The 25022-nt window shown below is 44.3% G+C and overlaps 1 protein-coding gene across 3 annotated transcripts in view; it reads left to right on the forward strand.

The window, feature by feature from the left end:
- VRK1 (VRK serine/threonine kinase 1) overlaps positions 1–25022 on the forward strand; it is a 72476-nt gene that overhangs the window by 38149 nt on the left and 9305 nt on the right. For 2 of the 3 annotated variants that reach the window (XM_036013851.1, XM_028506974.2), the window contains exons 4-11: positions 1642–1711; positions 2599–2686; positions 5211–5319; positions 5436–5528; positions 7551–7683; positions 8451–8571; positions 8863–8921; positions 12511–12689. In XM_036013851.1, the coding sequence (XP_035869744.1) occupies positions 1642–1711; positions 2599–2686; positions 5211–5319; positions 5436–5528; positions 7551–7683; positions 8451–8571; positions 8863–8921; positions 12511–12689 (852 nt within the window). Of the gene's footprint in view, positions 1–1641; positions 1712–2598; positions 2687–5210; positions 5320–5435; positions 5529–7550; positions 7684–8450; positions 8572–8862; positions 8922–12510; positions 12915–25022 lie in introns of those variants that run through there. The other variant, XM_036013848.1, reaches the window with a different exon arrangement.

Consider the following 25022-nt stretch of genomic DNA (forward strand, 5'->3'; position numbering starts at 1 on the left):
GAAGGACACTCAGCTGCCACGCACAAGGCAAGCTCCTTTCCAGGTTCCGATCCGAGTGTCAGGTGTGTGGCCTCTTTGCCGTCCAGCGCTCTGTCTTAACTAGTCCTGCCTGGCTCCGAGGGTTGGCTTGGTCGTGCCCTGTGAGCTCTTTACCTTGGGTTCCTACTTTTCTAACCTGCAAGAAACCTGAGGCACTGGGACTGTGCGTGTGGAGTGGTTGTATTTAAACCTCGAGGAGCAAAACTCATGTCTATGACAGTGAGGGTATCTTGAATGAACAAAAGAACACATTTTAAGTATTTGCAAAATGCAGACCTGGAAACGGTGTGTTTTCACAAATGGTCTCTCGGGGCCATGGGCCTCCTGTACCACTTCCACTGCTCCTCTGACCCTCGAACTCCAGCTACACAGGTCTGCTGTCCAAAGTAACTTTTTCATACTTCCTAAAAGAAAAGCAGTTCTAAAGTTAGTTTAGAAATGTTCGTTTTCTCATTTGAAGTTTTCGCTGCTTTTCAAATTTTTTTCTCAGATTCTCAATAAACAGGATAATACCAACACTGAATATCCAATGCTAAATAAATGCCAACCAATTTTAATCTGACAAAAGTTACTGTTTAAAAAGTCCACGTGGGCCTGGCTGGGCAGGGGGTCCCAGTTTCCTGGGGCACATGCAGGAAGCAACCAGTGAACGCATGGGTGGGGGGCAGGGGCAACAGACCAGTGTCTCTCTCTCCCCTCCCCCACCCCACTCCAGCTCCTCGCTTCCTTTTTCTTTAAAACATTCAATAATTTTTTTCAAAGCCCACAAAATTGTAACATCTTCCCCACTTTTTCATACTTTTAAAAACAAAACAAGACAAGACTTCCAAGAGGCTGATACTTTTTGTTTGTCAAATACCTTTTTGTGAGTATATGCCCCTTTACAAAAAATTTTGACTATTTGAGTCCCTTACAATGTGAAATGAATGTAGCTCAGTAAAATTGGTGGGGGACAATTGTTATCGAGCCCCATTTTCCTCTGGATTTTCGATTATCAGGTGGGAAGTAAATTGCAGGGCCCCCTAAGTGTGGCCCGGGGGCATCCGTGTCAGAAAGGAGAAGCTGCAGTTAAATGGCCAGAGTCCGTGGTCTCTTCAGTTCCAGAATATTCTTTTTGAGGTCAGGTTGGCTTCTGCCAGGCCTGATAAACTGTGTGTAATTGTTGTGAGAAACACAAAAGAAATGGGATTTTGCCAGTAATTGGTTAAATCAAGTATTGGCATTTTATTAAATCTCAGAAATGTCTTGTAGCCTCTCAGTGAAACTGTTATTGTGGCTGCTCATCTTTGCTTAAAAGAAAGCTTAAAGAAGATAAAGTAAGTTTAAATATTTTTCTTAAACTTTTACAAAGACTGAGCCATACGCTTAATTTTGTATAATTTATCATGTAATAGAATTGGAACTGGAGAGAATTGTAAGACTTACAGACTATCAGAACATCTGAAACAGAGTTTGACTTACTCTTAAATATAGTTATAAATTTAAGCATCAAAACTACCTTGTTTGGTAAGAGAAATCGACTTGTTAGTCTTTTTTGAAGGTTCGCTGAAAATAACTCTGATTTTAACTGCTGCTAGTGCTCACTAACGCCTGTGTTTCCAGGAGCCCAGTGAAAACGGACCCCTGTTTACGGAGCTGAAGTTCTACCAGCGAGCTGCCAAACCAGAGCAAAGTAAGACATCCAGGGCTCGTGTCTGCACTTTAGCATGGCCGTCGCTTGTTTTGCCAAGGCTAGAGCGTTGCATCTTGTACTGTGATTCTGTATTTTTAACTTTACAAATATGTTCTGTTTAAAATGAGATTTGTATGGAAGAATTCTGATCTCTTGATGAGAGTGTTGGAAGATTGTACCTGTATTGATATATAGAATAAAGTGAGTAGTGACATATCATTTAGGAAATGTTAAAAATTGAGAAAGAACCCTCATCCATGACTACAGCCCAAGGATCTCCAAATCTGCTTGGGTAATGTTTTGGACTCTGGAGAACACAGCCTGGGGTGGCGGGGGGGCGGGTTGCTGTGCTGTGACTGACGGCACGGAACAGACCACCAAGGTGCAGAGCGGGGCCTCTTCTCGCTACTCCGCACCGCCCGGGCCCAAGGCGTCCCCCTGTGGGGTGGCGTAGGCTCGGCAGTCTCAAGGAGGCCAGCTCTCCATCTCTCCTGGGGTTTCATTTCCTGGCTGAGGGCTTGTAGAAGGAGGTATACACTTTTAGATTGGTGTTAAAAAAAAAGTATCTTGTGGAAGCAAGTATCTTGTGGAAGCAAGTAAACACTTAGATAACTAGGGATGTTAATTGCACTCAGAGTACTATGGTTTGATTTAAGAATGTTTTGTTGCAGATTTTCACTGTAAAGACAGCGTTTAGGGCAGGCTAACAAAATATTGTGGGTTAATCAAAATGCTTACGTTTTATTTATTGGTTATAAAGTGACTTTACTTTTTTATTAATAAATAGAAATGAAACTTTATTATGCATATAAATTTTGCTCTTAATGATTTAAAAATTATTTATGTCTAACAGAATTGAAATCATGAGCATCTGTTTTAATTTTCAGTTCAGAAATGGATCCGTACCCATAAACTGAAATACCTGGGTGTTCCTAAGTATTGGGGATCTGGTCTACATGATAAAAATGGAAAAAGGTAAAAATACATGTTTTGCTTTCCTCTTTCTCTCTCGGGCATTCACTGTGCAGTCGGTTTGGTGCAGACGCACACCCGGCCACCGCGGCGCTGCTGCTTGGCCGTCCTCCAGGCCCTGCGCCGCCGGGGTGCGGCAGGCCAGCGGGGGCTGCGGCTGCTCTGCGCTCCCCGCCCGCGGCACCAGACCGCGAGGCCGGGCCGGCAGGGGCCTCCCGTCCCAGGGCTGTCCCGAGCGCTGGCAGCTTCCCGGAGCCTAGGCCGCGAGCGGGATCAGACCCAAGTGCACCTTGCGTTTTCCATCTTTAAAAAGAAACAAACAAGAAACTCCATGTCCTTGATGTACAGTGGAGCCCTCTCAATGTGGTGTTGCATGTAGGATATATACTCTCTTCACTGTAGAGGCTCCTTTTTATGAGGCCTCAGTCTGTCAGGTGTGTAAAAGCTAGCATGAAGCATGATTGAGACATTTGGAACAGTTAAGTGCTAAATTGTGTGATTCTGACTCTTAGGGCCCTTGAGGAGTTCAGAGATGGAGAGGTATTGTCGGCAGCAACAACAAAAACACCCCCAAACATCACTGACTAGCTCACACTCGCCTCCCCCAAGTGTGGCTCTGGGCGGGTTGCTGTCAGCTTCTCGTGTTCCCTCGCGTGCGAGATGAGGATAATGGCGTCTGCTTCGTGGGGTTATTGTGAAGACGAGCAGCAGCACCGGGTTGCGGCAATCCGGTTCATCTTTGCTCTGAGAGCCACGTTTGTCGGTGTTAAGTTTTCCAGATTCTGACTTGTTTAGTTAGATCACTCAGTAAATCATGAAAAGCCACGACCGCACTAAAAATGTGTCAAGATACCTTCCAGCAGGGATGAGAGGCACGGCCATCGTAGCACCCGCAGCCGGTGTCTCCTGAAGCCTCGGTGTGAGCACGGGCTGTTGGGGCACCTCAGGGGCACCGGTGCCCCCGCTTCCCACCGGCGGAGGGCGTGGGCGCTCCTCTCGGCCCCGTTTTATAGCAGGAGACCGCTGATGAAAGTAACTTGTCCTTCAGTGAGTAGGGGAGCCGTTTGACCGTTACACTGAACACGGGAGCATAAACGTCACCAGGGCATAAGAATCCCACTTCCGGGTGTGCTGTCGGCTTCTAAGATAAAGACACAGTGTGACATGTGCACTAGGGAAGGGAGAGCTAACATGGAAACTCAACCAGCCAAACGCAAAATTCGGAATTCTCCCCATTTTTGTACCGGAAGAGAACCAGAGATCATCTTGTGTGGACGTCTTTAACAAATGATTACTATCTATAGAGGGACAGTGATTTGCCCACAGTCATACAGTTAGTCAGTGGCAAATGTATTCACTCATGTAAGAGGCTCCAGCACCTTGACCTCTAAGATAAAGAGGGAATGATGATTTTGACTGCCTGGTTTCAAAGGTTGAGGGACGAGACTGTGTGGGCACATGCACGTGTTGATTTTTACAAGCAAGTGGTATGAGTCCAGCATTAGTATACGATAATTTATGGGCAACAGAAATACAGCCTCCGCTAACTGTCTGAAAAAGGACCAAACCACAAATCCTCAATTCAACATGGGGTCCATTCATACCTCACATTAGGTAGTTCTTTGCTTGTAGTCACAGATCACTCTGCTGATCTATGAAACTGCTCTATAAACAGCCCCTAATCGCCTCGCTGTTTCTAAGTTAGCCACATCTGCTGAGGCATGGTTCTGTACTTTGCATAAAAATTTTCACCGCACTCTTCTGGGAAGACATTTCTACCACTGAGTAATAACATGAAAGTTATTTCTAAGTAGCTCCTCCAAAGCAAAACCATCTATATATACGTTCCTGGAAATTTGAATAAAACAATGCAAATAGTGGGAAAATAGAAATCAGTGTAAATAATTTAATAGTGATAGCAAATAACAGTTTTTATAATCCTGACACTGTTCTAAGTACTGAGTACCTATTAATTCAAATCATTTGCAGGGAAAAATAAGGATTTTTGCATATCTTTATTTTTATAAGAAACACAATGAGTCTTCTTAAGGGCTTCCACCTAAAAAGTAAATCCCTACCTTAGAGGTGATTAATGCTCCATTTTAGGAGACACGTCCAGCACGTTCCTGGCTCAGGAGGAACAGGAGAGGAAAGCGGTCCCAGGAAGGAAGCTGATATCCAGAAACATGCATTAGCTATGGGACAAAAGCAGGGATATCGTTCTCTCTCTTGACTGATTGGTCCTCACTGTGAATGACCCTGGTGGCTTCTCTCTGTGGGCCTTGTCGGACCTGGCGAGTCGTCTCCTGGGACTGCCGCAGACCTGGAGGAGGCCTCCCGGGGGAGGACAGGGGAGCAGCTGGCTCCTGAGCCTTCTAGATAGAGGAAACTGTTGCGAGGGTCTGCGTTTCGTTTCTTCTTTTTCCTAAACATTGCCTGGACAACTACTTGGACAGGAAAGTACTCTTTGCAGTTAGTTTTGCAGAGTCGTATTTTGTTCATCGTCTTTTTTTTTGTTTGTCTTCAGTTACAGGTTTATGATAATGGATCGCTTTGGGAGTGACCTTCAGAAAATATATGAAGCCAATGCCAAAAGGTTTTCTCGGAAAACTGTCTTGCAGCTAAGCTTAAGAATTGTATGTGAGCTACGTGTTTCTTGTTTTTAACCAGTAAAGCTCCTGAGTTGAAGCTCGGTCCTCTGCTGGCTGGTGTTGGGTACTGCATTAATTTATTCTATGTGATGCTTTCGTAGCTGGATATTCTGGAATATATTCACGAGCACGAGTATGTACACGGAGATATCAAGGCCTCAAATCTTCTCCTGAGCTGCAAGAATCCTGATCAGGTAGTTTTGTAACTTTAATTTCTACCGTTTAAAACCTCCTGTTTGAAAACAAATATGGTTGCTGTGAACTTTCGAACCCATGCAGAAGTTTTACTTTTTGAAGTAGATGTGGTAATAATAATATTTCTTCTTGACACTTTTCTCTAGTTAACATTCTGCATTTTTGATGCAATTTGTTGGCACTTTATCAAGCTGGCTATTTTGCCCTAAATAATATTCAGAAGAAGTGCTTGTGATACAAAATGAATTTCAAATAGCTATTTGGGGGTGGAAGCTTAAAATTATATAGTGCACCAATGAATTATGTTTGCCTGTCTGCTTTGTCATTTTTTTATTTCCTTTGTTCGGGAAATCCATCAAATGTAAGTGTTCTGTTACTTGGAAAATTTGGTCTTTAACATGTTGATTATTCAAATCATTTGGTTTACACAAATATCTTAGCTGTCTAAATTTCTGTGCCCTGAGTGCTTGGAATTCAGATTTGCTTTTTTTTTTTTTTTTTTTTTAGTTTATTACATTTCCTCTATAATTTTTACTTTTTAAAGAAAGGAGAAAAGCTAATGTTATTTTACCCTTTTTTTGAGTTGGTTTAGTTGGAGTAGAGGGGTGTGTGCGCTCCGATTGTAGCTGTCCCTGTGGTCTCGGCGCGCCAGGTGCAGTTGACATTTTGTGTCGGTAATGCCTGGCCGCTGCCCTTACTCCATTGTGTGCGCGCTCGCTTCTCGCTGCATCTTGTGTGAGAAACGGTTACTGAGACGTTTTAGATGTGTTTCTGCCGGTGGTCCATGCTTCACGTTTATTTTCCTCAAACCTGTCTTTCACTTCTCTTTGCTTCGTCTTTCCTTTGGCTTCTCTTTTCCGTCATCTCGTATATTTGCATCCCCTCCCCCATCTCCGTTATGGTGGCCGTAAGGGATCTGTATACACATACAGAAGGAAGTTGCTACATTAAAGCTTGCTATCGGAGAAATCTTAAAGGCAGTCACAGAATTTCCAGCCATTGTATTTTAGATTAAAAGCAAATAAAACAGAGCTAAGAACCTGAACGATAAGGCTTCCATTAATTGAAGTAGAACGGACTTAGATAAAATAATACGTAACAGTACAACCTGTTTCAGCCTGCAGTTGACTAAAACACGCTGCCTTTTGTTGACACGGAAGTATTTTGCAGCTCTCTTACTCTTTGGGCATGTGCTTCGGGTGGGGGTGTTTCCCTAGCATTAGCTGTATGGGCTACATCCGTCTCCGTGTTTTTACTTCCGCTCCCTCTCGTGACCACCCGCACACACTTGTGAGACAGCTCCCAGGGCTGGAAATGTCATATGAGGCTGTGGCGTAGAAGAAAGCCAGGTTTATTGGATTTGCATGCTAGTCAGACCCACATGGGCATGCCCACAGATGCATGTGTATGTAATATTAAAATTTAGTTTTAGTTTTGAAGACTGGATTTTAATATATAATATGTAAATGTAGATGAGAGCCTCATCTAGAAGTTCTTGAAATCATTTTTAAAACCCGACTCCTTTTATCAAGTGAGTTGACATTGGATGACGTCACAAGTGTAGACGCAGAGGCATGGAAGACGGCTGGTGTGTCCTGTGTCAGCGGGGTCAGCAGGGTCACAGTGGGGTGTGGCAGTTGTGCCGCGGCGAGTGCTGATGGTTTGCTTTGTGCTGCGTCTTCTTTCAGCCTGTGAAGGAGAGTGGGAGGGCTATATAGCCCATGCTGAACTTGAGGAGACAAGATTAATTACAAGTATAGCACATATCCAAAAGAGAATACAGAGTCAGGTGATACTATCTGGACTATAGCTACATGGTCACCTGACATTTTCCTTTTTAAATAGAAAGTCTTTTAGAGTGAAGTCTTTGCTGTTGTTCGCATGTAGGATCTGACTTGTTGGGGTGATGCAGTCTTACCGTGAATTTACCCTTAAGCGGCAGTGTTAAATGGCCGGTCTTCGAAGCAGTCTGCATGCAATCATTCTGGCTTTAATCTGTCCCGGTGCTTGGGAATTTCTAGGTGTACCTGGTAGATTATGGCCTTGCTTACCGGTACTGCCCGGAAGGAGTTCATAAAGAATACAAGGAAGACCCGAAAAGATGTCACGACGGCACCCTCGAGTTCACCAGCATCGACGCACACAACGGCGTGGGTACGTCGGGGCAGCTGAACAGGAAGCGCACCGCCGTCGTCTGCGGCCGAACTCCCACGTGGTCCTCAGTTCTGCATCAGTCACTGAGGAGAGGAGGATGAGGAGGCGGCGGCGGGGTGGGCGCGGAGGCCTGGCTAGACCCCCAGGCGTGCCACAGGCCCCTTGTGCGCTCTCCCGTGTCCCCCCACGCCTCAGAGACGCGAGGTCTCGCAGCGAAGGCGGTCCAGGCCACTGCCGCGGGCTTTCTTTGCGGTGGTATTAGCTTAAACAGAGCGTCGGTCGCTTCCCCCCTGGAAGTCTAGGCTTGTCATGCAGCTACAATTTTGTAACAGGCCGACTTGTGTTTTGTCACCTGTTCAATTAGTCTGTTTCTTCAGCAGTCATTTCTTTTTTCTGTGCCCAAAACTGGGGGAGCTAACCCCCCCAGGTCTCTGGCTCTCTTCATGGGTCACGGCATTTTTGATATCTTCAGTTTTTCCAAAGGCAGTATTAAATGGGATATGGCTTTATGTTTTATTTCTTAGATTAATAGTCTCAGTTTGAAACTCTAGAGCTTGCCAGTTTGGGTTTTAAAGTAAATTATTAGTTGGAGGTAAATTATCTTTTCGTACTACCCAATACTCAGTATTTTTATTAATTCAGTCACAATTTTATGGTGAGAAATAAGACAGTAGAGTTGACCGTTTTACCTTATTGCTTTATATATCATTGACATTAACCTTAAAAATCATTTCACTGTGCTTAATCCGCTTCTTTTGTATTCATAGCCCCATCCAGACGTGGCGACTTGGAAATACTTGGTTATTGTATGATCCAGTGGCTTAGTGGCCATCTTCCGTGGGAGGATAATTTGAAAGACCCTAACTATGTTAGAGATTCCAAAATTAGGTAAAGGAGCCTTGCACATCATTTCGGGCAAACTCACAATGAGGCAGACGTCATCCAGTCATAACCCTGTGTTGGAACTGTAGCTCTAACTGATACTGATGTAGAAGTAAGGAAGTACTTGTGAAACAGTAAGATTTCTTGGTCTTTTGTTCAATTCAGTTTAGAAGAGTGTCTGTGAGCACACTCAGCAGGTAGCGCGGTGCTGCCAGCGTGCTGTGTACTGGGGTTAAATGTTAGTGACTCCCGTGTCATCAAGCTTCAGACAGTGACTCATGCTTTCATTCTTAACAGATACAGAGACAATATTGCAAGTCTGATGGACAAATGTTTTCCTGGGAAAAACAAGCCAGGTAGGAAAAGACTTCTTATATACTCACGCGGCTTTTTTCTCTGGGAGGAAACAGTCGCGGTGCCCACGGAGTGACGTACGAGTTCAGGCGTGAGCCGTGTGCTGGGCTGCGCTGCTGGGGGAGCATGTCCTTCTCGGGAGTGCGCTCCGGGAGGGTGGTGCTTCCCTCGGTTACCCACTGCTTTCCTTCCTTCATTCATTCATTCAGCTGTGTGGTTTTTTTTTTTTTTAAGTTTATCCTGTGCCAGGGAGCATTCTGGGCACTAGGGATACGCCTGTGAACGAGGCTCAGCGGTTGCTGCCCTCACGAAGCTCAGGCTCTAGTCGGAAGTAGAGACAGGACACGGGGTGGGGGGTGACCGGTACAGAACACTGTGCAGTTAGTACTAGGGGGACAGGGAGAGAGCGTGGAGCGGAGTTAGGGAACCAGCCGGGGCGCAGGACGGGGCTGGAGTGGGGGGCATTGGTGACTCACCGAGGTGGGGGCATGTGAGCAGTGAAGGAGAGAAGGCTCGGACCCCGTGGGACCCGGGGCCGGGAGCTCCAGGCGGAATGAAGAGGAGGTGCCGGGTGTGCTCGAGGAAGGCATCCTTCGGGGTGTCACGAGGGCTTTGGCCTTTACTTGGAGCAGGAGGGTAGGGGGTGGAGCAGGAGAGGGACGTGGCCTGTGCGTCCCGAGGGGCCACCTCTCCGGCTTGTGGCTTGAGGACAGACTGCTGCAGGAGCACGCAGGGGACCAGCGGGGCGGTTCGGAGGCGGCAGTGGGGGCAGAGAGAAGTGGCTGGTTCGGGTGGAGGTGGAGGTCTTTTCAAGCCTTTGCCTAGTTGTCTCTCTTTCAGGGAGGTCTGCCCTGACCTCACGCTGTTTCAGGTTGCAGCCTACTGGCCGCATCAAGAAACAGAACATTACAGGCTTCTCGGAATCCCCTCCTGGCCCTAGCCTGTCGCTCTGGCCTAACGAATCACCAGCCCAACCTCCAGCACCAAAGAGTTGCTTTTGCACTGCGTGGGGGTGGGCCGGCGGCGTGAACAGAACGTGGAGTCCCAGGCCCTGTGGGTTGACCTCCTCGGCCTGTTAGAGCCTAGTCTGCCACCGGTGGTGTGTTGGTGGGGCTCATTCCGTTGTTGCTGGGGTTTTGCATGTTTTTATCTATTTTTAATTTTATTGAGGAATAATTATAATTGTGTATATTTAAAGCATGCTACACGATGATTTGATACACATGTACATTGTAGAATTAATTACCAAAATCAAGCTAATGAGCACATCCATTGCCTTGCATACTTATTTTTTCACGGTGAGAATGCTTATGGCCTGCTCTGAGCGGCCTCGTGCCGAACCCCATGGCCGCACGGTCCACAGCCGTTCGTTCGTTCTCGTTTCTGGGTGTGTTCCGTTGTATCCAGTGCTGCTATTTACCTGTCCACCGCTGGCTGTTGCCAGTTCTGACGACTGTAGACATGCCAGTTACACGTACAGAGGTGTGGAGTGTACCTGCAGTTAATTACTGTGCGCTACGACAGGAAGGGCCAGGTTTCCTCGCCCCGTGTTTGTATCCCGTTACCCACCAGCCTTCCTTGACAAGACCCTTCTTGCCCCGCGTGCCACCTTCGTCTGAAATCCAGTGTGGATCTGTGGCTCTGTTTCCAGACTCTTCTCTCTCCTTGCTCTTCTTGTTTATTCTCGGACCATGCTGTCTGAATTATTGTGCCTTCATCTTAAGTCTTGGTATCATCCGGTAGTTTAAGTCCTCCAGCGCTGTTCTTTAAACTTGACCTTGCTATTTTGCTGTTCTTGGTCTTTTGCGCACCTGTGTACATTCAAGGATCACCTTGTCACTTGGACGCCCCACCCCCCCCCCCCCCCCCCCGCCCCAGCGTGTTGGCACTTTGCGTGCGGTGGCACTGGCTGCACAAGGGGGAGCACGGGCATGGCTGTGCCGTGCAGGCTGCCAGTCGCCGGTGCGGTTTATCCGCCGTCCCCCGCTCTCAGCTCCTCCCAGCTGTTCTCCCGTGTTTGCTGCAAAGATCGTGCCCGTCTTTCATTGTGTTTGATGCTTTTGATGCCACATTGTGGGATATGCATTTAAAAATACTTTCTGGTTGCTTGTTGCTAGTATACAGAAACAACAGATTTTTATAAACTTACCTTGCTTCTGTGACCTTGTTATGTTGACCTGTTCTAGTTGTTTTTTAAATAGATTCCTTAGGGTGTTCTGCATGCACTGCCACGTTTGGGAATGAACTGCTTTAAGTCCCCCCCCCCATGCATCTCTGCGCCCTTCCTCCTCGTCTTGCCTCGCTGCCCTGGCTGAGGCTCCACGGCCGAAGCTCCGCGGCCAAGGTGCTGAGAAGAGGTGGGGACGGGGCGGGGTATCCTTGCCATCGCCCTCTCTCAGGAGGACAGGGGTGATGTTTGCCGAGGTTTCCTGTAGATCCCTGTGTCAGAGTAACAAAGGTGTCTCTGTTTCCCTCCCGTGTCTCAAGCATCTTTAACCTGGCCAGGTACATAATGGGCGCGTTACACATAACTGTGTGAGTGAGGGTGATGTGCGATCCCCGACAGGCTCTCTCTCTCTTTTTTCTCTTTTAATCCTGACCTGAGGGTGTTTGTTGATTTCAGAGACGGAGGAGGGGAGAGAGGGAACACTGATGTGAGAGAGAAACACTGGTCGGTTGCCTCTGGTATACGCCCCGACTGGCGACTGAACCCGCGACCCCTTGGTGTGCGGGACGACGCTCCCACCAGCGAGCCACCTGGCCGGGGCCCCGACGGGGTCTCTTGCTTGGCTGAGCGTGGGGTGTGGGAAGGGAAGAGTCCTGGCTGGAGGAGCTGGGGGCTGGGGTCAGTGACCTGGATGGGGGAGGCACAGGCAGCAGGTGCTGGGGCGGGTCAGAGTGTCGGTCCGGGTTGTTGGGGTCTGAGAGCCACCACAGGAGGCAGTGTGTGGACAGGTCTGCAGGTCAGGGGACAGGGCTGGCCTGGGGAGCCACTCGTGTGAGCCAGTAGCCCACAGAGGGATGTTTAATGTTGGGGGGTGTCGGCCTGGCTGGTGAGATTTCCTTCTGGATGTGGTTCTGCCGCAGTGCACAGTAAACCTTTCTCCTTCAGAAGGCGGTTTTTCTCTTTTATGGGAAAACCAAGCCTTGCTTCCTGTTTGCGGTATGTTTTATTCCTCATTTACACAATGAGACTAAAAAAACAAACCCCATTAGCTATATTCCTTGTAATTAAGCACATTTTCCTTTATGATCTATGTTTGACATCCTTTTGTATTTTTGATAACTTTAAAACTACAGCAATTATTTTTGTGCATTTTTAAACTTTAAGTATGTCTTCTATCTTTTTGCCTCACCATTACAAAACTGCTTTTATATGGTATCTCAAAACATGTTTTTTATTTTGGCTATTATCTGACAATTCTTGAGTTGAGAAGCATACTTTTATTGAAGAAGTGATTGAAAAGACATCATTTAATAAGATAAACATTTTTATTCTGATTGTACTATAACTACTAAATATTTTCTTAGAAGGGATAAATATATTGTATTTATGCTTTTAAAATTACAAAATAATTGTTATTCTTTTAGATGAAATTGCTAAATACATGGAGACAGTGAGGTTACTGGACTATGACGAGAAGCCTCTTTATCAGAACTTACAAGACATTCTTTTGCAAGGACTGAGGTCCGTGGGAAGCAGGGACGACGGCAGACTGGAACTCGGCATTTCGGAGAACGGAGGCCTGAAAGCGAAAGCGGGAACAAAGGTGAATTTTGTTCTTGAGTTACCCTTTGGACTTCCTGTGACTATAATTGCAACAAATACTAGTTTCAGTAGAGTAAATCAGTATCTCAGTAAAGAAAATAATGACATTGTTTGGCAATTAAATACTTACTACCATTATCCAAGCTCTTTATGATATAGAAAAATATATAGTGGGTTGTAGAAAAATGAACATTTTATATTTATTATGCACAGTAGCAAGGTACTAACTTTTCATGAAGACCCTACCTCCGGACGGCGACCTCTGGCAGAGGGCTTGGACGGGGCCCTGCGTTCCCGGTCTGGGCGTGCTCTTTCCCCGGGCAGCCCCCGGGGCTGACCTAGTCGCTCGGTTTTTTTCGTTTGTTGGTTTGGTCGAAGTGTTTATAATTTGAAAATCACCATTTGGCTGTTTTCTTGTTCGATAGTGTGTTTACCATTTGAACATGATTTTGCTCTTTGCTCAAGTGTCATTATATAAAGTCACGTATATGCATATAAGGGGATTCATTTCTTAGAGAGAAATGTTAAGAAATGATGAACTTTATGGTAGGAGTATTGCGCAGCCATGTAAACAACTCCTAGTGTTACTTTAATGTTTACATTTTACAGGTATGCATTGACTTTTTGGTTTATTGTTGACTTTCTAATAATTCTTGACATATCCTTTATACTCTGAAATTATTTAATAAAACGTGCCAGCTGTTTTGATAGGAAAAGGAAAACTACTTTAGGAAAAACGGTTTTTGCACTATTGACCAGTCTTACTGTCTGTTGTTAACTCTGTAAGTCCCAGTAGATTCCTTTGGAAATCTCATGTTCTTAGCATGAGGAAGAGGGTTGAAAACAAATTTTCTCTTTTCAAGAAGCAGCAAATTAAAAGATTTTTTATACTTTTTTAACTTATAAGGGAGATTGGAATTTTGGAAAAAAAATTTCTGTAAGTTTCGTGTTGATTGCATCTGTCCAGTTTCGAGGTCAGCAAGTGGGCTGACACTTTGACATGAGGGGATAACATGGAGTCCTGAGTGGGGCTTTTCAGGAAGGCAGTGAATTCACAGTTTGCATACATGGCTAAACACGCAGCGTGCACCTTCGTCCCCAGCAGGCTTCTTTACGTTGTGGTTGTAGCCAGCTGCTGGAGTGTTTTCCTCTAAAATTTTGCTGGTTGGGAAGGAAAGATCTCTGTGCAGTGAGAACTTGTCCAGTGCCGTCCCCCACCCTTGGCAATGCACCGCTTGGACCTGTGTGCTGGAGAAATTTGGTTTCTGGGGGTGACTGACTTTACACCCGAGTAGGTCAGTCTGCTGCAGAGCTGACACCTGGACCTTGCATTCTCTCTGTCCGTGGGCGGTTCAGAAGGCGGGAGTGTCCTGTTGGGTCAGCCCTTCATGTGTAAAGCTTCATGTGGGGGGAATGGATGAATACTAAGTTGAACTATTAGGAGATTCCCTTTATTTACTCTCTTGTTTTGTGTTTTTATCTTCATGGATGACACAGGGCTATTCTGTATATCAAAAAGAAATTAATGAAAGTTAGGATCAGGTAAGATAATGAAGCTGCTTGACAGACAGGTAACTGTAGGTTTTGTTGGCTTTTGTCCTTTGGTTTGTAACAGTGAAAGAACTGGACCAGACAAGTTTCTCCCTGTCTGTCTGTCTGTCTGTCTGTCTCTCTCTCCCTGTTTATTGGGGTGACATTGGTTCACAAAACCATACAGGTTGCAAGTGTGCATCTCGAGAAAACATGATCTACGCATTGTATCGTGTGCCCATCAGGCCAGGCAAAGTCTTTGTCTGTCCCCATTTCACTCCTCTTTGCCCACCTCTCTGGCCTCAGCCCCCTTTCCCTCAGCACATCACCACACTGTTTTCCGTGTCTTGGGTTACGTGTGTATGTTTTTGGCTAGTTCTTCACCTTCTTTCATCCGGTACCCCCTCCCTGCCTCCCAGCAGCTGTCAGTTTGTACCATGTATTCATGTTTCTATTTCTGTTTTATCATTTTATTGTGATCAGATTCCACACATAAATGGGATCATATGGTGTTTGTCTTTCTCTGACTGGCTTATTTCACTTAGCATAATGCTTTCCAGGTCCATCCTGGTGAGAGTTCCTCTTTCTCTTTATGGCCGTGTAGTATCTCATTGTGTAACTGTACCACAGATTTTTATCCACTTACGTACTGATGGGCATTGGGCTGTTTCTAGATCTCGGCTACCGCAAGTAGCACTGCAGTGAACATGGGGGTGCGCAGATTCTTTTGAATTAGTGTTTCAGGGTTCTTAGGATGTATTCCCAGAAGTGGGATTGCTGGGTCAAAAGGCAGTCCCATCTCTAATTTTTGAGGGCACTCCCTATTGTTTTCCATGGTGGCTGCACCAGTCTGCATTGCCACCAACAGTGCACAAGGGTTCCCTTTTTTTCACACCCTTGACAGTGCTCGTTTGTTGATTTATTGATGACAGCCATTCTGACGGGGGTGAGGTGATATCTCATGGTGGTTTTAATTTGCATCTCTCTGATGATTAATGATGTTAAGAATCTTTTCATATGTCTGTTATCTGTATGTCCTCTTTGGAAAAGTGTCTGTTGAGGTTCTTTGCTTATTTTTTAGATCGCCTTTCTGGTGTTGGATTGTGTAAATTATTTATATATTTTGGAAATTAACCCCTTATCAGATGTATCATTGGCAAATAAGTTCTCCCACACAGTGAGTTCCCATTTCGTTTTGTTGATGGTTTCTTTTGCTTTGCAGAAGATTTTTAGTTTGGTGTACTACTATTTGTTTATTTTTTTCCTTAGGAGATATATTGACAAAAATATTACTATAATAAAAAATTGTGTATTCTTACATGTTTAAACTTCAGTCACCTTCAGAGTACTCCCTATTTGATACAATACACTTATTGAGACGTATTTTCCACTCTCAAAACAGTTTTTAAATTTGTCTATTTTGATGTTTTTTAGTGTTTCTGCTGTTTTTTGTTTCACTTCTTCCACATCAGCGAACGTTTCCCTCTAAGGATTTTTTTTATCAGGGGAAACAAAAAAGGGTCGCTCAGGGTCCGATCGGGTGTATAGGGAGGTTGGGGCACAGGGGGTCATGCCATTTTTGGTCAAAAACTGCTGAATACTCAGCACATTGTGGGCAGATTCACTTGTAAATAACCCATCATGAAATGGGCAAACGTGTTGAAAGAGTCTTCAAACAAATTTGCTGAAGTTGAGTGTAGCTTCTTGTAACAGCGCCAGCCGTACACAGATGGGCTCCTAGTAGGGGAAGCCCGTCCTGAAAGGGGCCCGCCCTCCAGGAGTTACTTCTGGGGTTTTTTGCGGGTGGCGTCTCCACTTACGTTGAAGTCTTGTATCCATTTTGAGTTTATTCTTGTGTTTTGTATAAGCAGGCCTAGTTTCCTTTTTTTGCATGTAGCTCTTTAATTCGCCCAACAGTGTTTACTGAAGGGACTGTCTTTAGTCCATCGTGTGCTCTTGACTGTGGTCAGATATTGATTGACCATAAAGTGTAGATTTATTTTGGGCCCCTCTGTTCTGTTCCATTGATCTGTATGCCTGTTGTAATGCCAGTACTGGGCTGTTTTAATTACAGTGACCTTGTATTATAGTTTGATACCAGGTATTGTGATCCCTCCAACTTTGTCCTTCTTTCTTATGATTTCTGCGGTTATTTGGGATCTTTTTTGGCTTCATACAAATTTTTGGAATATTTGTTCTAGATATGTGAAATATGCCATTGGCATTTCAATAGGAATTGTGCTGATTTTGTAGATTGCTTTGGGTAGTGTGGACATTTTAATGATGTTAATTCTTCCAGTCTATGAACATGATACATGCTTCCACTTATTTGTATCTTAATGAATTTTTTTTTTTCTTTAACGTCATATCATTTTCTCCGTACAGGTCTTTTACCTCCTTGGTTAAATTTATTTCTAGGTACCTTATTCTTTTGTTGTTCTTGCCATAGTAAATGAAATTGTGTTTTTTAAAATTTCTCTTTCTGATAGTTCATTATTGATATATAAAATGCTACTGACTTCTGAATATTAATTTTGTATCATACTATTTTGCCATATTCATTTGTTAGATTTAGTAGTTTTTTTGGTAGAGTCTTTAGGGTTTTCTATGTACAATATCATGTCACCTGTGAATAATGACAATTTTACTTCCTCTTTTCCAATTTAGATGTCTTTTTATTTATTCTTGTCTGATTGCTATGGCTAGCACTTCCAGTGCTATGGTGAATACGAGTGGTGAAAGTGGGCATCTTGGTCTTGTTTCTGATCTTAAGGGAAACACTTTAGTTTTTGCCCATTGACCATGATGTTGGCTGTAGGTTTGTCATGTGTGGCCTTTATTATGTTCAGGTACGATCCCTCTATTTCCACTTTGCTGACAGTTTTTATCATAAATTCTGTATCTATCGATATGATCATGTGATTTTTATCCTTCATTTTGTTTATGTGATGTACCACATTTATTGATTCGCGAATAGTGTACCAACCTTGCATCCCTGGAATAAAGCCCGCTTGATCATGGTGTATGATTTTTTTAACGTATTACTGGATCTGGTTCGCTAATGTTTCGTTGAGGATTTTAGCATCTATGTTCATCAGGACTACTGGCCTGTAATTTTTTTTTTTGTAGTGTCTATTTCTGGTTTTGGAATTAGTGTAGTGCTGGTCTTGTAAAACAAGGTTGGAAGTCTTCCTTCCTCTTGAATTTTTTGAAATAGATTGAGGATAAGTGTTCTTTTTTGAATGGGTGGTATAATTTGTTAGTAAAGCCATTTGGTCTAGGACTATGGTTTGTTGAGAGTGTTTTGATTTCTGCTTCAATTTCACTAGTTGTAATCTATCTGTTCAGCTTCTCTGATTCTTCCTGATTCAGTTTTGGAAGATTGTATGTTTCTAGTAATTTATCCATTTTTTTCTGATTTTCCAGTTTGACATATAGTTGTAGTATTTTCTTACAGTCCTTTGTTTTCTGTGGAGGCAGTTGTTACTTCTCCACTTTTCTGATTTTATTTATTTGGGTCTTCTTTTTTCTTGATGAGTCTGGTTAAAGGTTTCTCAGTTTTGTTTATCTTTTCATGTAACCAGCTCTTGGTTTTATTGATATTTTGTATTGGCTTTTAGACTCTGTTTTGTTTATTTCTGTTGTGATTTATATTATTTTCTTCCTGCTACTTTGGGCTTTGTTTGTTATTGTATTTCAAGTTCTTTAAGTGTAAAGTTAGAATGTCTATTTGAGGTTTTTTGTTTGTTTGTTTTTTGTTTTTGTTTTTGTTCCTTGAGATGGGCCTGTAATGCTATGAACTTCCCTCCCTCTTAGGACTGCTTTTGCAGTGTCCCACAGATTTTGGGTTGTTGTGTGTTCATTTGCATTTGTTTCCAGGTAATTTTTTATTTCTTCCTTGATCTCATTGTTGACTCATTCATTGTTTAATAACATGCTATTTAGCCTCCATGTACATGACTTCTTCTGTTTTTTTATTCAGGTTGATTTCTAGTTTCATGCCATTGTGATCTGAGAAAATGCTTGATATGATTTCAGTCTTCTGGAATTTGTTGAGACTTATTCGTGTGTCCTAACATGTGGTGTATCTTTGAGAATGTTCCATGTGCACTTGAGAAGACTGTATTTTCTGTTGCTTTGGGATGAAATACTCTGTGAATATCATTAAATTGGTCGGATCCAGTGTGTTGTTTAAGGTCGCTGTTGCTTTCTTGATATTTTGGCTGGAGGATCTATCCACTGCTCACAGCGGGGTGTTAACATTTCCTCCTGTGACTGTGTTGCTATTGACCTCTCTGTCACTGTCCATCCAGATTTTCTTTCGCACGTGTAGGTGCTCCTGTGTTGGGCGCGTTATGTTTACAAGGGTGACATCCTCTTGTTGGATCTGTCCCTTTGGTACTATTCACTATGTGGTGACCTTCGTTGTCTCCTGCTTCGGCCTTTGTTTTGAAGTCTGTTTTGTCAGATGTAAGTATTGCTATTTCAGCTTTTTTTCATTTTTATTTGCACGAAATATTTTTTCTATCTCTTCACTTTCACTGTGTATCTTTTGTTCTGAGATGGTCTCTTATGGAGACCAGTATTTTTTAACTTTTTTTTAAAGACCTAGAACGTTTTTTTTTCAAATAAATGGTAAATACTACATATCTAAAACAGGTAAAAGCAGAGCTCCAGTGACTGAAAAGTTGGGGGCTTCCTATGAGGGAAAACTTGCTCCTTTGAGAAATCAGTATTCATTTCTTTTTTAGCAAGGGGTATGTAATCAGGGGGTCTTTTTTCCTCTGGTTACCAGGAAGCTCAGAGCTAAATATGATTCTGTGATTATAGAAATTATAGTATTAATCCTTATCATTAGTGTGTTTGTTCACTCTTGACATAATTTTTTAAGTTTTTTCAGATTTATTATTCATATAATCCATATTTAAGTGGTAGATTTTGTTTTTCAATCTGTTCGTTCCTTGCAAATTCATGTTTAGAATTACAGAGGACCTTGGAGATCCTAATATGATTTATGCAGAGTCGAGCTTTGCAACAGAAGCGTCCTGACTCTGTTTTTACTGCATACTGCTTCCTGCAGCGACTTAGTAGCTGCTTTATTTATTTACATATTTACTTGTTTATATTTTTAAATCCTTACTCGAGGATATGTTTGTTGATTCCTTCTTGAGAGAGAGAGAGGGGGAGAGAAACATTGATGTGAAAAACATCGATCAGTTGTCTTTTGCATGCGCCCTTTTGCATGCGGGGGCCGAACTCATAACCCTGTGGTGTGTGGGAGGATGCCTCAGCCCGCCAGACCGAGGGAGCTGATGAGCCGCGCAGCCAGCGTAGCTCAGTAGCTGATTCTGTCTGCCTGCATGTGCGTTTATGAACATTTTTGCTAATGCCTTTTTTTTTTAGTTTTTCCAGTTTTATTGAGATATGATTGGCATCCAACACTGTTTAAGGTGTATGGCATAATGCTTTGACTTAAATATATCATGAAATGATTACCACAGTAAGTTTAGGGGAAAAACAGGAAAAAAGTATATGTTCTTTGTATTTATCAGACTCAAATCTCTTTTGGAAGGGGGCAGGTGTAATCCATTCAATATATGTTTTTCTCTATGTTCCTACCGGGTATCCGTTATGGTAAAACCTGTAGGGGTTGGTCAGCATGCTTCAGCCATGCGTCAAGTGATTCTCGTTCATTTTCCTACAGTTGTGTACATGTTTGTGGTGTCCACCATTTGGCTCGGAGCGCACCGCAGTGAAAGAGAGGGAAGAGCAGCCCTCAGTTCGTTGCGCTTGCGCTGCGGTAGGGAAGGAGAGTGAGTGGTAAAGAAGCAACGTGCTATCACTGTGGTCGCTTCCTGTTGCAAAAGAAATAGAGAGAAAAAAGAGTTTATCAACAACGGAATGAAGCAAAGTTTCTATTTTTTATAGCCATGCTTTATTATGATATAGCATATTTGGAAACTGGAGTGAAATATGAATTTACTCACTTGGAAGCATTTTTAGTCTCAATAGCTTAAGAGTTTCACTTAAGGCACAGAATTTTGGGATGACGGAACGCTGAAGAAGAAAGAGTCCGATGATCAATCTGCCTTTAAAAAGAGCAGCCAAAGACTCTCATTGTTGACTAGAATTCAACACCCACTGGACTCGGGCAGTGCAGTTGTGTTACGGGCTTCAGTGTCTACTCCTAAGTCAGCATTCCACGGTTACGTACAAGGTGTGATTTGTATCAACATTCCACAATTACGTACGAGGCGTGACTTGTGCAGCTGGTCCAGGCTGGGCCTCTGGGGCCGTGAAGATCAATAACATGCCGCTTCATCCTTAGAGAATTCCTTCCTGTCCATCTGGGGTAGGAAGAGTTCAATTTATGGGAAGGAACTCAGCAAGTTGTAAGGACATGAATACCTCCATTAGCTCTTTTCCTGCTGGGTTTCGGCGAACTTGCTTGTTACCCAAGCCAGCAAAGAGGGGACCGTTCATTAGACTCACTTGGGTATCATCCCACTGAGTAGGTCTAGAGGGTGGCCCTGCAGTTTTTATTTTATTTGTTCATTTTCAGGCAGTATATATTGTTGTTCTTCATGAATGGGGTGCACATACCTTTCTTTCCGCACCCAAAGTTTCTGTGTTTTTTTAAGTTACGTTAGACTAGTTGGCTCTTCTAGAGGCCCTCCGGAACATCACCGATCGCTGGTCGGTAAACCCCTGCTGCCCCCGCTCAGCCTGGCACTGGCGCAAAGAGCTGAACGAGCGCGAAGCCTCGCGCTGCACACCGTGGTCTGCAGCTGCGCCGGGCCCCGCCCCGCCCCGCCCCGCCCCCTTTGGGGCAGCTGCCCCTCACGCAGCGCTGGTCGCACCACTTGGCCTGCAGTCTGTCAGCCTGCCTCGGCTGTGCCCTCCGACTGTGGGGGAGGGCTCTCTCGCTTTTTCAACGTGATACAGTAATAGAGAGAAACTGTATTTTAAATGCATAAAGTTAGGTTGTTGAAGTTGCTACACTTTTTTAAAACAAGGGGTGAAGTTTTAAAAAGCTTTCTTTTTATGCAAATAGTGTTACTTGTCTTGCTCATGGGATGGTCATGTGGATTAAATGAAATATACAAAGTGCTTGGAAGAGCACTCGAAACATGTTGTGATCGATACACGTTAATGCATTATTATTTTTAATGTGGTTGCACTAAGGTTTCTCAAGTCTTTCTGCGCTCTTGATGTCGAGAAAATAGCACGTGGAACTTTCTCGCTTGAATCTCTTAATGCCTTTTGAACTAAGATACTACAAACTGAAAATGGCTTACATTTCACTCGGTGTGTGTTAAAATAGGTTATTTTGAATAGGAAATGACTGGGAATTGGTCGAAGTTGATTTTGCAACATAGATGTCCCAGTAATTACTGTGAAATAAAGACTCCAAAATGCAGCTCCATAGCTTACTCATATTAAAAAAATATAAACCAAACTAATGAGTTTGAAGTTAACTTTGTTCCTGAAGGTGATGATTGCTGTACTGAAGGATTGTGGGTAGCTGACGTACCGCAGGGGACCTGGAGTGCCAGAGAGTTCTGTGTCTGCTGTTTCCTGCCTGTGAGTTCGGGAACGTGGTCTTTTGCGGACACAGCCTTACTGGGGGAAGTCAGCCTGTCTCTAGTAGAACTTTAAGGCTGATTCATTTTGTGAGAAACTTGTTTGTTTATGGCTTGTGATCAGCTAATTCCTCACCAGTCCATACGGTAGGATTCAGTTTTTATTGAAACATTTATCTTTATATAAACATTGACCTTTTTAGTGTAAAATGTTACAGGTTCTAAGTCTTATGCTTTCTTTTGAGAAGTCTTCAGGGTTCTGCTGGTGATAGGATATCAGCCCTTTAAATTTTAGGTTATCATTGAACATTTGTGTGGTTGCTCTGTATCCTGTAAGTTCTTTTAAATTATCCCATGCAAACTTTACAGCATTGATGTGAGATATGTCTGCTTACAAACGATGAAACTAAAAAGAAGTCACATGACTTGCCCGGGGGCCGTGCAACCACTAATGTAGGCATTTATGTAGCTTTTTTCCCCATTGGTGCTTCAGGCACTTAAAAATCTCCTTGTAATGTGAGGCATAAAACATTAAGACAGTTACAGCATAGCTAGACACCCATTTGCCTCTCTTCATAAATTGCCCCGAAACACCTTAACTGATGGATATTTTTAGCATTAGTGGGGCAGGTCACGGGGCCCTCGGAGGGACGTGTGAGTGAAGAGGGGTCCTGCTAGTTCCCACTCAGAGCAGAGTCTTCTAGACCTCAGTTAACTGAGTCTGTGCAAACTTCTTCCGTTGCTGAGTGACCGCGGATTGGGCCATGTTGGGAGTTCCGTGGTCCTTGTGGTTTAAGTGTTATCAGAGTCAGGAAGGGCCACGTTGCCAGCGAGTTGGAGGTTGGATGTGTTGGTTTCAGAAGTGCTACTGGGGGATCTTTCCAGGCTGTGGTTTCCGTTATCATGTGAAAATCTGCCGAGAGTAAGATCTCGGGCACGTAGTACTCCTGCAGACCACGTGATGCAGGCTCGGCTTGCTGCTCAGCTCACCGCCCGTCGGTGCTCGGTGCGTGTCTCTCCTAGGAAGACGGAGCAGCCCTTTTCCGTCCTCAGCGGGCCCGGCCCTGGAAGGGACGCAGACACATCCGCTCCAGATGAGCAGGGAGACGCATCGTGCCCACTTTGTGAAAGCAGTGCTTTTGCTAGGAAGTGTATTGCCCCTGGATCAAGCAAGCAGTTCCAGTTGCCAGCTGGATTTCTTCATTTATTTACTTATTTTGACAGAGCCTGAAAATGCATCGGTATTTTTTGGCCCACTCACGAATTAGCAGGAACTTTTGGTGCGCCATTTGAGAAAGTTACTGTCAGTTCTCCGCTCTTCGTGGCATTTGAACAGTGAGGTAGCCTGGGCTGGTGAAGCACACAGATATTCCAGACTTTCTTAGTTGTGTGTTTTGTGCATTTTTCTTTGCTGAGCCCTTTCCTCAGGCTTAGCACAGTTACTTGAGGCTTACTTCCTCTTCCCCCCTCCAGAGTAGAGAACTAAAAAGACTGACAACAGAGTGTTAATTAAACAACAGTAACAATAACAAACACCAAAACAAAGTGGAGGGTTGACCGTGAAGGCGTGCATCTGTTACATGGACGGATGGCTTGCCACTTCATAGAAGGACATTCCCTGTGTGCAGGATTGCAGTGGATGCTTTCTTACGAGTCATTTGGGAACTCTAAAATGGTTTCTGACATAAATAGTTTTAGAAATTTAACTTTGTGTGTGTGTGATGTTTTTATACAAGTCGAGAATACTTTTTCCTTAACTTTCTTTAGTGGCCGTGTTTCAGCTTGAGGATGGAGCCTGTGACAGTGGCAGGCACACCGCAGGTGCTTGGGCAGTCTGTGGTGGGATCTCCGCCCCTGCTCAGGTGGGGGCAGTGCTCCTGTCTGCGGAGGGAGCTGCCCAGTGAGGGTCCGCAGACGGGGAAACCCATGCCCTTGCCCCCTGGGAGCGTCCCCGGTAGGAGAGAAGCGGAGCGGAGCGTGGGGATGGGCCGTGCCAAGCACCAGGCATGCCTCTGACTCCAGGGGGGGCTGCTTCCGAGCGGCAGACGGCTGGGGGCTGCCGCTTCGTGGGCGGGCGAGGTCGCCTAGGGAGGCCGTGTGGCTCTGCCGAGGGAGCGGGTGGTGGGAGCGGAGAGCTCCGAGGTCCCGTCTTTCCCCACCGCGGGCGGAGAAACCCTGAGCAGCTTCCCCGAGCTTCCTTCGGTCCCCAGCCTCAGGGCGCCCCTTCTGGCCACACAGTGCACTTTACCCGGAGCCGCTGGGTTTGTGAGTGCCGTGTGTAGCCGCTGTGTGTGGCTTACCTTCCTGGGAGATACGTTCTGCCTTTATTTCTTAGTTACTGTACAGTAACAGATCTCTTACTTTTGGTTATTGTTAAGGAATGTAATAGTAATTTATGAAGTGTATACTTTGTATGGTGAGTTGAAGTGGTCTTAATCAGATAAATGCAATAAGATCGACTTGTGCAGACACATTTATATTTAGAATTCTTTATTCTTTGACACATGCAATACCTAATATTTAACAGTTTTAGGCCGTATATTCTTAAGTTTGTATAATAAACATGTATGACTTTTATAACAAGGGGACAAGCCCGACAGTAGTCCCTGAGTACATACCTGCTTGGCTGCAGCCACGGCTCTGGCCGGCTCTTCCTAGAGGCCGCGGAGACATCTAGACGCGATCTTTTGAAGTTTGAGTTGGGAGGCAAAGAGTTGGCTTTTGTTGTTGTAGTTGTTGTTTGTTTGTTTGTTTTTTTGCCTCTGGAGATTTTTTATTCTCTTTTCCACTGAGACGGCTTTAAGTCTGTAACTGGTCTCCAGTCAGTATTTAGACTATTAGTAAATTATCAGCCTAAATGCATCAAGCTGATTTGTCTTTCTGTTTCTAAATTGGAAGTGAGAAGCTGCTAATTAACTACATTTTAGCCTAGCATATTTGAATACTTCAAAAATACAATGTGTATTATACATGCTAATGCCCTTGAAATAAGCCTCATTTTTTTGAAGATGGCCGTGCTGAATTAAAAGAAACCTCCATCTTAAGTTTTTAAGTCGTTCTTGTGTGTTGTACAATAGAGTCAGACCTCGGTACTCGTGGGCTTCAGAACTCACCCAAAACCCTGTACTCGTCGCTTTTGACCAGAAAAAAAATGTCTTAGTGCCTGGTGCTCGTTTGGGACTTGCCGCACTTGCTGGGACTTCTGAGTCGTGACGTCGTCC

The sequence above is a fragment of the Phyllostomus discolor genome, chromosome 1 (genome assembly GCF_004126475.2).
Source record: "Phyllostomus discolor isolate MPI-MPIP mPhyDis1 chromosome 1, mPhyDis1.pri.v3, whole genome shotgun sequence".
Lineage (NCBI taxonomy): Eukaryota > Metazoa > Chordata > Mammalia > Chiroptera > Phyllostomidae > Phyllostomus > Phyllostomus discolor.